Source organism: Oncorhynchus masou, chromosome 7, assembly GCF_036934945.1.
Source record: "Oncorhynchus masou masou isolate Uvic2021 chromosome 7, UVic_Omas_1.1, whole genome shotgun sequence".
In the NCBI taxonomy this organism is placed as follows: domain Eukaryota; kingdom Metazoa; phylum Chordata; class Actinopteri; order Salmoniformes; family Salmonidae; genus Oncorhynchus; species Oncorhynchus masou.
In genome coordinates this window covers 7,606,005-7,620,852 of record NC_088218.1, presented here as the reverse complement: position 1 = coordinate 7,620,852, position 14,848 = coordinate 7,606,005, and the positions used below count along the sequence as shown (strand labels likewise).

General features: G+C 46.3%; 1 protein-coding gene across 1 annotated transcript in view; it reads left to right on the top strand.

Moving 5' to 3' along the window:
* Positions 1–8,561, top strand: part of LOC135543146 (solute carrier family 15 member 1-like) — a 109,801-nt gene extending 101,240 nt beyond the window's left edge. Inside the window, 5 exon segments of the mRNA XM_064970226.1 lie at positions 1,557–1,655; positions 1,750–1,867; positions 2,152–2,289; positions 2,457–2,564; positions 7,928–8,561. Coding sequence (XP_064826298.1) covers positions 1,557–1,655; positions 1,750–1,867; positions 2,152–2,289; positions 2,457–2,564; positions 7,928–8,197 — 733 coding nt within the window. The 3' untranslated portion in view covers positions 8,198–8,561.
* The last annotated feature ends 6,287 nt before the right edge of the window (positions 8,562–14,848 follow it).

The window sequence follows — 14,848 nt, the reverse complement described above, 5'->3', positions numbered from 1 at the left end:
CGTTAGTGGTTAGGGTCAGGACCCTGTGTGTTACAACAGTCCCATTAGTGGTTAGGGTCTGAACCCTGAGTGTTACCAACAGTCCCATCCGTTGTTAGGGTCGGAACCCTAAGTGTTACAACAGTCCCGTTAGTGGTTAGGGTCAGGACCCTGTGTGTTACCAACAGTCCCATTAGTGGTTAGGGTCTGAACCCTGAGTGTTACAACAGTCCCATTCGTTGTTAGTGTCGGAACCCTAAGTGTTACAGCAGTCCTGTTAGTGGTTAGGGTCAGGACCCTGTGTTACCAACAGTCCCATTAGTGGTTAGGGTCTGAACCCTGAGTGTTACAACAGTCCCATTAATGGTTAGGGTCTGAACCCTGAGTGTTACCAACAGTCCCGTTAGGGTCAGGACCTTGAGTGTTACCAACAGTCCCTTTAGTGGTTAGGGTCAGGACCCTGAGTGTTACCAACAGTCCCGTTAGTGGTTAGGGTCAGGACCCTGAGTGTTACAACAGTCCCATTAGTGGTTAGGGTCAGGACCCTGAGTGTTACCAACAGTCCCATTAGTTGTTAGGGTCAGGACCCTGTGTGTTACCAACAGTCCCATTAGTGGTTAGGGTCTGAACCCTGAGTGTTACAACAGTCCCATTCGTTGTTAGGGTCGGAACCCTAAGTGTTACAACAGTCCTGTTAGTGGTTAGGGTCAGGACCCTGTGTTACCAACAGTCCCATTAGTGGTTAGGGTCTGAACCCTGAGTGTTACAACAGTCCCATTAGTGCTTAGGGTCAGGACCCTGAGTGTTACCAACAGTCCTGTTAGTGGTTAGGGTCAGGACCCTGAGTGTTATAACAGTCCTGTTAGTGGTTAGGGTCAGGACCCTGAGTGTTACCAACAGTCCTGTTAGTGGTTAGGGTCTGAACCCTAAGTGTTACAACAGTCCCGTTAGTGGTTAGGGTCAGGACCCTGTGTGTTACCAACAGTCCCATTAGTGGTTAGGGTCTGAACCCTGAGTGTTACAACAGTCCCATTCGTTGTTAGGGTCGGAACCCTAAGTGTTACAACAGTCCTGTTAGTGGTTAGGGTCAGGACCCTGTGTTACCAACAGTCCCATTAGTGGTTAGGGTCTGAACCCTGAGTGTTACAACAGTCCCATTAATGGTTAGGGTCTGAACCCTGAGTGTTACCAACAGTCCCGTTAGGGTCAGGACCTTGAGTGTTACCAACAGTCCCGTTAGTGGTTAGGGTCAGGACCCTGAGTGTTACAACAGTCCCATTAGTGGTTAGGGTCTGAACCCTGAGTGTTACAACAGTCCCATTAGTGATTAGGGTCAGGACCCTGAGTCTTACAACAGTCCCATTAGTGGTTAGGGTCAGGACCCTGAGTGTTACCAACAGTCCTGTTAGTGGTTAGGGTCAGGACCATGAGTGTTACAACAGTCCTGTTAGTGGTTAGGGTCTGAACCCTGAGTGTTATACCAGTCCTGTTAGTGGTTAGGGTCTGGGTTCTGAACTGATCAATGAGTTATCCATCTAAAGTGTTCCTTACCGGTTGTTTTGCTCTTCATACCGTAGATTTGTGAATGGTTTGGGCAGTCCGTTGAATGTTACGTTGGGAGTCGGTGACATCGCTCCTCTGTCTGCCTCCAACTACAGTCTGCTTCCACAGGGAAAGTGAGTGGCTTTTTGCTTCATATCAACACACATTTATACCGTATGGGGGGGGGCGGACGAGGAGAGAGATCTGATTGGCTGTTGTGTGTCTCAGGGCGGAGTTTACCATCATGAACAGTGGTGGTGCATCGTGTCTGTACTCTAAAGAGCTGGGCTTTGGCAGCGCCTTCACCCTCGTCATACCATCCACATTCAACATCGGAAGCCCTGATGTAAGTCCTCTATCCTATAACCCCTGATACCTAACCCTCAACAAAACTAGCAACAATGGGTTTTAAAACATGTTTTTCTGTTTGCTGTGTCTGATTGTGTTGTGAAGGTCCATGTTGGGCTGTTTACCAGGGTTTTAAAGCATGTTTTTCTGTTTGCTGTGTCTGATTATGTTGTGAAGGCCCATGTTGGGCTGTTTACCAGGGTTTTAAAACATGTTTTTCTGTTGTTTGCTGTGTATTCTTTTTGTTGCAATAGTGTTTCATGTGTTGATTACTGTGTCCAGTGTTGGCAGGCCATCCAGGTGGTAGAAGACATCAAGCCCAACACCATCCACATGGGCTGGCAGATCCCTCAGTACTTCCTCATGACAGCAGGAGAGGTGGTGTTCTCTGTAACTGGCCTGGAGTTCTCCTACTCGCAGGTAGGGGGCGCCACTGTCCTCTCTCACCCGTCACACTGGCCTTGATCTCTAGTGGCTCTCTTCTCTTTCATCCAAACACAACTCAACTCAGACCTGTTACTTTGTCAATTAACTTTCAATTCTCATCTCAACCCAAAACCTAATGCACACCTCTTCTTGCTCTGCAGGCGCCTAGCAACATGAAGTCGGTGCTGCAGGCTGGTTGGCTGTTCACTGTCGCCGTGGGAAACATCATAGTGCTGATTGTTGCCGAGGCAGCACAGCTTCCAGATCAGGTTACTACAGATCTTCTAACCTCTAGAACCCTATAAAAACCCCTAAACAATACTGACCACTGTACTGAGGTCAAATTGGGCCTACGTTCATTGATATCTAACCCCTGTGTATCTGTGTGTTCCAGGGGACAGAGTAGTGATATTAACCCCTGTGTGTCTGTGTGTTCCAGGGAGCAGAGTAGTGATATTAACCCCTGTGTGTTCCAGGGGGCAGAGTAGTGATATTAACCCCTGTGTGTTCCAGGGGGCAGAGTAGTGATATTAACCCCTGTGTGTTCCAGGGGGCAGAGTAGTGATATTAACCCCTGTGTGTTCCAGGGGCAGAGTAGTGATATTAACCCCTGTGTTCCAGGGGGCAGAGTAGTGATATTAACCCCTGTGTGTTCCAGGGGGCAGAGTAGTGATATTAACCCCTGTGTGTTCCAAGGGGCAGAGTAGTGATATTAACCCCTGTGTGTTCCAGGGGGCAGAGTAGTGATATTAACCCCTGTGTATCTGTGTGTTCCAGGGGACAGAGTAGTGATATTAACCCCTGTGTATCTGTGTGTTCCAGGGGGCAGAGTAGTGATATTAACCCCTGTGTATCTGTGTGTTCCAGGGAGCAGAGTAGTGATATTAACCCCTGTGTGTTCCAGGGGGCAGAGTAGTGATATTAACCCCTGTGTATCTGTGTGTTCCAGGGGACAGAGTAGTGATATTAACCCCTGTGTATCTGTGTGTTCCAGGGGGCAGAGTAGTGATATTAACCCCTGTGTATCTGTGTGTTCCAGGGGGCAGAGTAGTGATATTAACCCCTGTGTGTTCCAGGGGGCAGAGTAGTGATATTAACCCCTGTGTTCCAGGGGACAGAGTAGTGATATTAACCCCTGTGTGTTCCAGGGGGCAGAGTAGTGATATTAACCCCTGTGTATCTGTGTGTTCCAGGGGACAGAGTAGTGATATTAACCCCTGTGTATCTGTGTGTTCCAGGGAGCAGAGTAGTGATATTAACCCCTGTGTGTTCCAGGGGGCAGAGTAGTGATATTAACCCCTGTGTATCTGTGTGTTCCAGGGGACAGAGTAGTGATATTAACCCCTGTGTATCTGTGTGTTCCAGGGGGCAGAGTAGTGATATTAACCCCTGTGTATCTGTGTGTTCCAGGGGGCAGAGTAGTGATATTAACCCATGTGTATCTGTGTGTTCCAGGGGGCAGAGTAGTGATATTAACCCCTGTGTGTTCCAGGGGGCAGAGTAGTGATATTAACCCCTGTGTGTTCCAGGGGACAGAGTAGTGATATTAACCCCTGTGTATCTGTGTGTTCCAGGGGGCAGAGTAGTGATATTAACCCCTGTGTGTTCCAGGGGACAGAGTAGTGATATTAACCCCTGTGTATCTGTGTGTTTAACCCCTGTGTATCTGTGGGGGCAGAGTAGTGATATTAACCCCTGTGTATCTGTGTGTTCCAGGGGGCAGAGTAGTGATATTAACCCCTGTGTGTCTGTGTGTTCCAGGGGGCAGAGTAGTGATATTAACCCCTGTGTGTTCCAGGGGACAGAGTAGTGATATTAACCCCTGTGTATCTGTGTGTTCCAGGGGGCAGAGTAGTGATATTAACCCCTGTGTATCTGTGTGTTCCAGGGGGCAGAGTAGTGATATTAACCCCTGTGTGTTCCAGGGGGCAGAGTAGTGATATTAACCCCTGTGTGTTCCAGGGGGCAGAGTAGTGATATTAACCCCTGTGTGTTCCAGGGGGCAGAGTAGTGATATTAACCCCTGTGTGTTCTAGGGGGCAGAGTAGTGATATTAACCCCTGTGTATCTGTGTGTTCCAGGGGGCAGAGTAGTGATATTAACCCCTGTGTGTTCCAGGGGGCAGAGTAGTGATATTAACCGCTGTGTGTTCCAGGGGACAGAGTAGTGATATTAACCCCTGTGTATCTGTGTGTTCCAGGGGGCAGAGTAGTGATATTAACCCCTGTGTATCTGTGTGTTCCAGGGGGCAGAGTAGTGATATTAACCCCTGTGTGTTCCAGGGGGCAGAGTAGTGATATTAACCGCTGTGTGTTCCAGGGGGCAGAGTAGTGATATTAACCCCTGTGTGTTCCAGGGGACAGAGTAGTGATATTAACCGCTGTGTGTTCCAGGGGGCAGAGTAGTGATATTAACCCCTGTGTATCTGTGTGTTCCAGGGGGCAGAGTAGTGATATTAACCCCTGTGTGTTCCAGGGGACAGAGTAGTGATATTAACCGCTGTGTGTTCCAGGGGACAGAGTAGTGATATTAACCCCTGTGTATCTGTGTGTTCCAGGGGGCAGAGTAGTGATATTAACCCCTGTGTATCTGTGTGTTCCAGGGGCAGAGTAGTGATATTAACCCCTGTGTATTCTGTGTGTTCCAGGGGGCAGAGTAGTGATATTAACCCTGTGTGTTCCAGGGGGCAGAGTAGTGATATTAACCCGCTGTGTGTTCCAGGGGGCAGAGTAGTGATATTAACCCCTGTGTGTTCCAGGGGGCAGAGTAGTGATATTAACCCCTGTGTGTTCCAGGGGCAGAGTAGTGATATTAACCCCTGTGTATCTGTGTGTTCCAGGGGCAGAGTAGTGATATTAACCCCCCTGTGTATTCTGTGTGTTCCAGGGGGCAGAGTAGTGATATTAACCCCTGTGTGTTCCAGGGGCAGAGTAGTGATATTAACCGCTGTGTGTTCCAGGGGACAGAGTAGTGATATTAACCCCTGTGTTCCAGGGGGCAGAGTAGTGATATTAACCCCTGTGTGTTCCAGGGGGCAGAGTAGTGATATTAACCCCTGTGTGTTCCAGGGGGCAGAGTAGTGATATTAACCCCTGTGTGTTCCAGGGGGCAGAGTAGTGATATTAACCCCTGTGTGTTCCAGGGGGCAGAGTAGTGATATTAACCCCTGTGTGTTTGTGTGTTCCAGGGGGCAGAGTAGTGATATTAACCCCTGTGTGTTCCAGGGGGCAGAGTAGTGATATTGTGTGTTCCAGGGGGCAGAGTAGTGATATTAACCCCTGTGTTCCAGGGGCAGAGTCTGATATTAACCCCTGTGTTCCAGGGGGCAGAGTAGTGATATTAACCCCTGTGTGTTCCAGGGGGCAGAGTAGTGATATTAACCCCTGTGTGTTCCAGGGGCAGAGTAGTGATATTAACCCCTGTGTGTTCCAGGGGGCAGAGTAGTGATATTAACCCCTGTGTGTTCCAGGGGGCAGAGTAGTGATATTAACCCCTGTGTGTTCCAGGGGGCAGAGTAGTGATATTAACCCCTGTGTATCTGTGTGTTCCAGGGGGCAGAGTAGTGATACCCCTGTGTGTTTAACCCCTGTGTGTTCCAGGGGGCAGAGTAGTGATATTAACCCCTGTGTATCTGTGTGTTCCAGGGGCAGAGTAGTGATATTAACCCCTGTGTGTTCCAGGGGGCAGAGTAGTGATATTAACCCCTGTGTGTTCCAGGGGGCAGAGTAGTGATATTAACCCCTGTGTGTTCCAGGGGGCAGAGTAGTGATATTAACCCCTGTGTATCTGTGTGTTCCAGGGGGCAGAGTAGTGATATTAACCCCTGTGTGTTCCAGGGGGCAGAGTAGTGATATTAACCCCTGTGTGTTCCAGGGGGCAGAGTAGTGATATTAACCCCTGTGTATCTGTGTGTTCCAGGGGGCAGAGTAGTGATATTAACCCCTGTGTGTTCCAGGGGGCAGAGTAGTGATATTAACCCCTGTGTGTTCCAGGGGGCAGAGTAGTGATATTAACCCCTGTGTGTTCCAGGGGCAGAGTGTGATATTAACCCCTGTGTGTTCCAGGGGGCAGAGTAGTGATATTAACCCCTGTGTGTTCCAGGGGCAGAGTAGTGATATTAACCCCTGTGTGTTCCAGGGGGCAGAGTAGTGATATTAACCCCTGTGTGTTCCAGGGGGCAGAGTAGTGATATTAACCCCTGTGTGTTCCAGGGGGCAGAGTAGTGATATTAACCCCTGTGTGTTCCAGGGGGCAGAGTAGTGATATTAACCCCTGTGTGTTCCAGGGGGCAGAGTAGTGATATTAACCCCTGTGTGTTCCAGGGGGCAGAGTAGTGATATTAACCCCTGTGTGTTCCAGGGGGCAGAGTAGTGATATTAACCCCTGTGTATCTGTGTGTTCCAGGGGGCAGAGTAGTGATATTAACCCCTGTGTGTTCCAGGGGGCAGAGTAGTGATATTAACCCCTGTGTGTTCCAGGGGGCAGAGTAGTGATATTAACCCCTGTGTGTTCCAGGGGGCAGAGTAGTGATATTAACCCCTGTGTGTTCCAGGGGCAGAGTAGTGATATTAACCCCTGTGTGTTCCAGGGGGCAGAGTAGTGATATTAACCCCTGTGTGTTCCAGGGGCAGAGTAGTGATATTAACCCCTGTGTGTTCCAGGGGGCAGAGTAGTGATATTAACCCCTGTGTGTTCCAGGGGGCAGAGTAGTGATATTAACCCCTGTGTGTTCCAGGGGGCAGAGTAGTGATATTAACCCCTGTGTGTTCCAGGGGCAGAGTAGTGATATTAACCCCTGTGTGTTCCCAGAGTAGTGATATTAACCCCTGTGTGTTCCAGGGGGCAGAGTAGTGATATTAACCCCTGTGTGTTCCAGGGGGCAGAGTAGTGATATTAACCCCTGTGTGTTCCAGGGGGCAGAGTAGTGATATTAACCCCTGTGTGTTCCAGGGGGCAGAGTAGTGATATTAACCCCTGTGTGTTCCAGGGGGCAGAGTAGTGATATTAACCCCTGTGTGTTCCAGGGGGCAGAGTAGTGATATTAACCCCTGTGTGTTCCAGGGACAGAGTAGTGATATTAACCCCTGTGTGTTCCAGGGGCAGGTAGTGATATTAACCCCTGTGTGTTCCAGGGGGCAGAGTAGTGATATTAACCCCTGTGTGTTCCAGGGGGCAGAGTAGTGATATTAACCCCTGTGTGTTCCAGGGGGCAGAGTAGTGATATTAACCCCTGTGTGTTCCAGGGGGCAGAGTAGTGATATTAACCCCTGTGTGTTCCAGGGGGCAGAGTAGTGATATTAACCCCTGTGTGTTCCAGGGGCAGAGTAGTGATATTAACCCCTGTGTGTTCCAGGGGGCAGAGTAGTGATATTAACCCCTGTGTGTTTGTGTTCCAGGGGCAGAGTAGTGATATTAACCCCTGTGTGTTCCAGGGGGCAGAGTAGTGATATTAACCCCTGTGTGTTCCAGGGGGCAGAGTAGTGATATTAACCCCTGTGTGTTCCAGGGGCAGAGTAGTGATATTAACCCCTGTGTGTTTGTGTGTTCCAGGGGGCAGAGTAGTGATATTAACCCCTGTGTGTTCCAGGGGGCAGAGTAGTGATATTAACCCCTGTGTGTTTGTGTGTTCCAGTGGGCAGAATACATCCTGTTTGCCTCTCTCCTTGTGGTGGTGTGTATTGTGTTCGCCGTCATGTCCTACTTCTACACCTACACTGACCCAGCGGAGATCGAGGCCCAGTTCCGCCAGCCGGAACACGAGCCGGAGGAGAAGAAGAGAGATCGGGTTGAGATGGAGAGAAAGGACTCAGACTGCAGCAAGAGCAGCAAGGGTTCTGACAAGAAGAAGAGGGATTCTGTTGTTGAGCAGCATAACCAAGATGTCAAACAGAGCAAGATGTAAAACTCCCCATTCACACCACTTCCTCCTCCTGAACCAATCAGAACAGGTCTCAGAGAGAGAACCATTGGAACTTAATCTTATGAACATTAATCCTTCGATACAGCTTTATGGGTAAATTTTGACTTTGATATATTGTAAATAATTTTTTACAATGATTTATTTTGCACCATGTAGCAAAAGCAACATTATGAATGTATTTTTGCTCATCATAATTTATTCGAAAGAGGACATACTGTATGAATGACCATTCCTATTAATTTCCCAGTACAGTGTTTTGTGTACTGGATATGTAATTGTTTTGGGTTAATTCCACACCAAGTGAGTCCCTGGCAGTCAAGTGCTTCAATAAAGAGGATGAGTCTTACTTTGTGTCGTGATATTGTTAGCCAGGTGTAAGGTAATCATTAGTCCAAACCTCTTTGTTTTGCAACGAAAATGAGAGTTTCTTTTGGACAAAATCAGACCACTCCATCCCAGTTTAGTTTGGTTCCGAGGGCAGAATTCCAACCCGAGGTAAGCACCTGTAAATGGAACGTCATTCCCTTTTTATGCAGTTTTCTCTCTGTGTTTTCTGACCTTGAACTTCAGCACGATAACAGCTTTCTTAGCTATTGATAAGAGCTAAGTTAATGAGTACGCCATTTGTATAAGAGGATTGTAAATTATATATACACACAACATGCAACAATTTCAAAGACTTTACTGAGATACAGTTCACATAAGGAAATCAATCAGTCAATTGAAATACATTCATTAGGCCCTATACTATGGATTTCACGTGCCTGAGAATGCAGATAGCTTAAAAAGGGAGGGGCGTGGATCAGAAAACCAGCCAGGTTCTGGTGTGACCACCATTTACCTTGTGCAGCGTGATGCATAGAGCTGATCAGCCTGAAGATTGTGAATGTCCCATTCCTCTTCAATGGCTGTGTAGAGTTTGATATTGGCAGGAACTAGAACACAAACGGCTGTGCATCTACTAGGGCCAAGATGTCTAGGCGTACCATAGGGTTGGATAATTAGACCTTGTGATTCCTCATCTATATCAATAACCTGACTGCTGGGTCTTCTACCATACTAATCTATATCAATAACCTTACTGCGGGGACTTCTACCGTACTAATCTATATCAATAATCTGACTGCTGGGTCTACTACCATACTAATCTATATCAATAACCTGACTGCTGGGACTTCTACCGTACTAATCTATATCAATAACCTGGCTGCTGGGTCTACTACCATACTAATCTATATCAATGACCTGCTGAGTCTACGACCATACTAATCTATATCAATAACCTGCTGGGTCTACTACCATACTAATCTATATCAATGACCTGCTGGGTCTACGACCATACTAATCTATATCAATGACCTGCTGGGTCTACGACCATACTAATCTATATCAATGACCTGCTGGGTCTTCTACCATACTAATCTATATCAATAACCTGCTGGGTCTTCTACCATACTAATCTATATCAATGACCTGCTGGGTCTACTACCATACTAATCTATATCAATGACCTGCTGGGTCTACTACCATACTAATCTATATCAATAACCTTACTGCTGGGTCCACTACCATACTAATCTATATCAATGACCTGCTGGGTCTACTACCATACTAATCTATATCAATAACCTGCTGGGTCTACTACCATACTAATCTATATCAATAACCTGCTGGGTCTACTACCATACTAATCTATATCAATGACCTGCTGGGTCTACGACCATACTAATCTATATCAATGACCTGCTGGGTCTTCTACCATACTAATCTATATCAATGACCTGTTGGGTCTACTACCATACTAATCAATATCAATAACCTGACTGCTGGGTCTTCTACCATACTAATCTATATCAATGACCTGCTGGGTCTACAACCATACTAATCTATATCAATGACCTGCTGGGTCTACTACCATACTAATCTATATCAATAACCTACCTGCTGGGTCTTCTACCATACTAATCTATATCAATAACCTGCTGGGTCTTCTACCGTACTAATCTATATCAATAACCTGTTGGGTCTACTAACATACTAATCTATATCAATGACCTGCTGGGTCTACTACCATACTAATCTATATCAATGACCTGCTGGGTCTACTACCATACTAATCTATATCAATAACCTGCTGGGTCTACTACCATACTAATCAATATCAATGACCTGCTGGGTCTTCTACCATACTAATCTATATCAATGACCTGCTGGGTCTTCTACCATACTAATCTATATCAATAACCTGCTGGGTCTTCTACCATACTAATCTATATCAATAACCTGCTGGGTCTTCTACCATACTAATCTATATCAATGACCTGCTGGGTCCACTACCATACTAATCTATATCAATGACCTTACTGCTGGGTATTCTACCATACTATTCTATATCAATAACCTTATTGCTGGGTCCACTACCATACTAATCTATATCAATAACCTGCTGGGTATTCTACCATACTAATCTATATCAATGACCTGCTGGGTATTCTACCATACTATTCTATATCAATAACCTTATTGCTGGGTCCACTACCATACTAATCTATATCAATAACCTTACTGCTGGGTATTCTACCGTACTTCCCCTTCTCTTTGCTGATGACACCAATTTGATTTTATCACACAATTTTCATTCACTAATTAATGAAACCAACTCAGTCATGGACATTTTCTGATAAGTTCCAGCTAATTTGTTTATCTTTAAATGTTAAAAAAAATCTACATTTTATTGTGTTCATTAGTAAGAATGAGAAATGATGTATTACATAATAAAAACACAATAATAATAAATGAGTGAATCTGAATGTTTGGGAATGAAATGGAACATCCTGGATTCCTCTGAGTTGTAACAGTTATCCTGGAACCAAGACATTCAACATGTCTGCAGCCAAGTGACGTAATCTGTTGGTATCAGGGGTTCATCAGGCTTCGTAACTCTATATTAGAGCTTCATTTACCCATATCTCAGTTACTGTAATATTGTCTGTGCCAGTACATGTGCCTCCTACCTACACCCTCATTATACAAAATACATTTGCAAGACAACTCACCTCCTCCCTAATTACCTGGCTCAATCTGCACCTTTGTTTAAGAAACTCAATATCCTGTCTTCTTAGGACATGAATATACACCCATTCGTCTACAAATACTCATACCTCCAAGACAGTTCACCTAAACCCTTCAATGGATTCTACCAGGTCCCAGTTTACCTAAACCCTTCAATGGATTCTACCAGGTCCCAGTTTACCTAAACCCTTCAATGGATTCTACCAGGTGCCAGACAGTTCACCTAAACCCTTCAATGGATTCTACCAGGTCCCAGTTCACCTAAACCCTTCAATGGATTCTACCAGGTCCCAGTTTACCTAAACCCTTCAATGGATTCTACCAGGTCCCAGTTTACCTAAACCCTTCAATGGATTCTACCAGGTCCCAGTTCACCTAAACCCTTCAATGGATTCTACCAGGTCCCAGTTCACCTAAACCCTTCAATGGATTCTACCAGGTCCCAGTTTACCTAAACCCTTCAATGGATTCTACCAGGTCCCAGTTCACCTAAACCCTTCAATGGATTCTACCAGGTCCCAGTTTACCTAAACCCTTCAATGGATTCTACCAGGTCCCAGTTTACCTAAACCCTTCAATGGATTCTACCAGGTCCCAGACAGTTCACCTAAACCCTTCAATGGATTCTACCAGGTCCCAGTTTACCTAAACCCTTCAATGGATTCTACCAGGTCCCAGTTTACCTAAACCCTTCAATGGATTCTACCAGGTCCCAGACAGTTTACCTAAACCCTTCAATGGATTCTACCAGGTCCCAGTTTACCTAAACCCTTCAATGGATTCTACCAGGTCCCAGTTTACCTAAACCCTTCAATGGATTATACCAGGTCCCAGACAGTTCACCTAAACCCTTCAATGGATTCTACCAGGTCCCAGTTTACCTAAACCCTTCAATGGATTCTACCAGGTCCCAGACAGTTTACCTAAACCCTTCAATGGATTCTACCAGGTCCCAGTTTACCTAAACCCTTCAATGGATTCTACCAGGTCCCAGTTTACCTAAACCCTTCAATGGATTCTACCAGGTCCCAGTTTACCTAAACCCTTCAATGGATTCTACCAGGTCCCAGTTTACCTAAACCCTTCAATGGATTCTACCAGGTCCCAGTTCACCTAAACCCTTCAATGGATTCTTCCAGGTCCCAGACAGTTTACCTAAACCCTTCAATGGATTCTACCAGGTCCCAGTTTACCTAAACCCTTCAATGGATTCTACCAGGTCCCAGTTTACCTAAACCCTTCAATGGATTCTACCAGGTCCCAGTTTACCTAAACCCTTCAATGGATTCTACCAGGTCCCAGTTTACCTAAACCCTTCAATGGATTCTACCAGGTCCCAGTTTACCTAAACCCTTCAATGGATTCTACCAGGTCCCAGTTTACCTAAACCCTTCAATGGATTCTACCAGGTCCCAGACAGTTTACCTAAACCCTTCAATGGATTCTACCAGGTCCCAGACAGTTTACCTAAACCCTTCAATGGATTCTACCAGGTCCCAGACAGTTTACCTAAACCCTTCAATGGATTCTACCAGGTCCCAGACAGTTTACCTAAACCCTTCAATGGATTCTACCAGGTCCCAGACATTTACCTAAACCCTTCAATGGATTCTACCAGGTCCCAGTTTACCTAAACCCTTCAATGGATTCTACCAGGTCCCAGTTTACCTAAACCCTTCAATGGATTCTACCAGGTCCCAGTTTACCTAAACCCTTCAATGGATTCTACCAGGTCCCAGACAGTTTACCTAAACCCTTCAATGGATTCTACCAGGTCCCAGTTCACCTAAACCCTTCAATGGATTCTACCAGGTCCCAGTTCACCTAAACCCTTCAATGGATTCTACCAGGTCCCAGTTCACCTAAACCCTTCAATGGATTCTACCAGGTCCCAGACAGTTTACCTAAACCCTTCAATGGATTCTACCAGGTCCCAGTTTACCTAAACCCTTCAATGGATTCTACCAGGTCTCAGTTTACCTAAACCCTTCAATGGATTCTACCAGGTCCCAGTTTACCTAAACCCTTCAATGGATTCTACCAGGTCCCAGTTTACCTAAACCCTTCAATGGATTCTACCAGGTCCCAGTTTACCTAAACCCTTCAATGGATTCTACCAGGTCCCAGTTCACCTAAACCCTTCAATGGATTCTACCAGGTCCCAGACAGTTTACCTAAACCCTTCAATGGATTCTACCAGGTCCCAGTTCACCTAAACCCTTCAATGGATTCTACCAGGTCCCAGACAGTTTACCTAAACCCTTCAATGGATTCTACCAGGTCCCAGACAGTTTACCTAAACCCTTCAATGGATTCTACCAGGTCCCAGACAGTTTACCTAAACCCTTCAATGGATTCTACCAGGTCCCAGACAGTTCACCTAAACCCTTCAATGGATTCTACCAGGTCCCAGTTTACCTAAACCCTTCAATGGATTCTACCAGGTCCCAGACGTCCATTAATACAGTGTATCTGTAGACACACCTCCATTAATACAGTGTATCTGTAGACACACCTCCATTAATAGAGTGTATCTGTAGACACACCTCCATTAATACAGTGGATCTATAGACACACCTCCTCCACACCTCCATTAATACAGTGGATCTATAGACACACCTCCTCCACACCTCCATTAATACGGTGGATCTATAGGCACACCTCCTCCACACCTCCATTAATACAGTGTATCTGTAGACACACCTCCATTAATACAGTGGATCTATAGACACACCTCCTCCACACCTCCATTAATACAGTGTATCTGTAGACACACCTCCATTAATACAGTGGATCTATAGACACACCTCCTCCACACCTCCATTAATACAGTGCATCTGTAGACACACCTCCTCCACACCTCCATTAATAGTGTAGCTAGCCAACTTTAGCCAGTTATCTTGGGTGGGTGACTGCTGGTGTGAGGTCAGGATCAACCCTCCTCCTCGGCCAGAGCGTCCAGTGTGAACGCTCTGAACGGTCTGAGAGCGAAACGCCCAGAGGACACTCTGGTACTACCAACCTCCAAAACACACGTTTTCTTCTTGTGGGAAGAGAGCTGATGACGTCACCTACTGTATGCTCTTTCCGGAGCCCGATTGGGTCCAGACTGAGGAGGAAACCTGCGCACATCCCTGACCACCACCTGAAGTGGTCAAGACAGATCTGAACAGGAAGAACACTTGTGTGCGTGCAGAACCCGTCTTTTCAATGTGATCTTCTATTCTGGTCGCAGAAGTCCCGTGTCAGTGTAGACACAACCTTATTTCCTGTCCAGTTACAACACAGGAAGTCCCCTCGGCTGGTAGTCTAACTCATTAAGGACCTTCATTGATCAAATCAAGTGAAGAGAGAAAACCCCCAGACACACAAGGCCCTCAAGGCCTGGAGTTTGACACGTGGTGTCCAGGGTCTTCTGCACGTGTGACGAACAGAAATACATCCAGGGCCCAGAGTCTGTTAGCAGGAAGTGTTTATTGGTGAGGTCACTGAAAGCTACAGGAGCTTCCATTACCTTGGAGGGGTTCGGATGACAAGCAGAGATGATACACACAGACAGCT